Raw genomic sequence first — 1,175 nt, forward strand, 5'->3', positions numbered from 1 at the left:
CAACCGGGCAGACATGCAAACAGGAAAGAGAGAAAGGGCGTGTGGGGATGCCTTCCCCCAGGCGAGCCATTCCCTGCCCCTGCTCACCCCGTGCCCCGCCCTTCCCTCCAGGCATGGCGCTGCTGTCCATGTGCCTCAACCTGATGCAGGAGCAGATCGTCGACAAGTGCCGCTGGCTGGCGCGGGAGATCGGCCTGAGTGGGAAGGACACCGTGGAGTCGGCCAAGGGCAAGGACAAGAAGGCCCTCGACGGCATCGACGACAAGAAGAAACTGGACGACAAAAAGGACGTCGACAAAAAGGACGTCGACAAAAAGGACGTCGAGAAAGCCCCGCCGAAGGACACCCTCTCCGTGCCGAGTTCTGCAGGATCCAGAAGTTCCCTCTTGAAGTCTCCAACGCATTCCATTCCTGGCGCCTTGGACGACTTGTAAGCGACGACTGAGCAGCGAAGAAGATTCAGAACTGGAGATTTGTTGTGGTTATTATTGTTTTTTTATCACATACAAAGAGTTTTTCTTTCTTGTAGGTTTCCATCAATAAACAGTAGTGGATAACCAGATGTATGAGGCAGTCACGACAGATAAAGTTAAGAAAAAATATGATTATGAAATAACATGACATTTTAGATTCACAATGCAGTATTGATTATAATTATTACCAGCAAGTCTAACGACTGTACCGCCAACTAGCCATTAGCTAATCTGCTGCTCCGTATTGGAATGACTGTTCTGCTGCTGATAAATGTAGACGTACAGTGAGTAACTTGGCTTCAGTGCAGCGTGAATAGCAATACTTCAGTCATTTGTCTTCGTCTCAGAAGCAATGACACCGTACATTTTGTGAGTAACTTGGCTTCAGAAATACAGTACAATTATACGATACGTATACAGTTCCAGAAGTGCGTTTATCTGTGATTCTGGGCAAATGTGAATGAATGTTGTATTGTTTTACTCATTCCATGTCAGAACACTAATATGAATGGCTACTACATATATATTTTCCCCGATAGAAAGGCCGCATTGAAATCGTGTTTAAGGAAATTGTTGAAAAATATTTATGACTTTGTTTAGTGCATGTGGTAGAATTTGAGTGAATAAAGTTTTGAAATCTGATTATATTTTCTTCATCCTTTCGTTATTTAAACCAGTACTCTCTTTCACTCACCCCCCCCC

General features: G+C 44.9%; 1 protein-coding gene across 1 annotated transcript in view; it reads left to right on the forward strand.

Annotated features, from left to right (window-relative positions):
- The window catches only part of LOC119592609 (TWiK family of potassium channels protein 7-like), a 7,637-nt gene extending 6,522 nt beyond the window's left edge, over positions 1-1,115 (forward strand). The window contains exon 7 of the mRNA XM_037941492.1: positions 112-1,115. Within this exon, the coding sequence (XP_037797420.1) occupies positions 112-434 (323 nt within the window). The 3' untranslated portion in view covers positions 435-1,115. The remainder of the gene's footprint in view (positions 1-111) is intronic.
- The last annotated feature ends 60 nt before the right edge of the window (positions 1,116-1,175 follow it).

This window comes from Penaeus monodon, chromosome 30 (assembly GCF_015228065.2).
Source record: "Penaeus monodon isolate SGIC_2016 chromosome 30, NSTDA_Pmon_1, whole genome shotgun sequence".
Classification (NCBI taxonomy): domain Eukaryota; kingdom Metazoa; phylum Arthropoda; class Malacostraca; order Decapoda; family Penaeidae; genus Penaeus; species Penaeus monodon.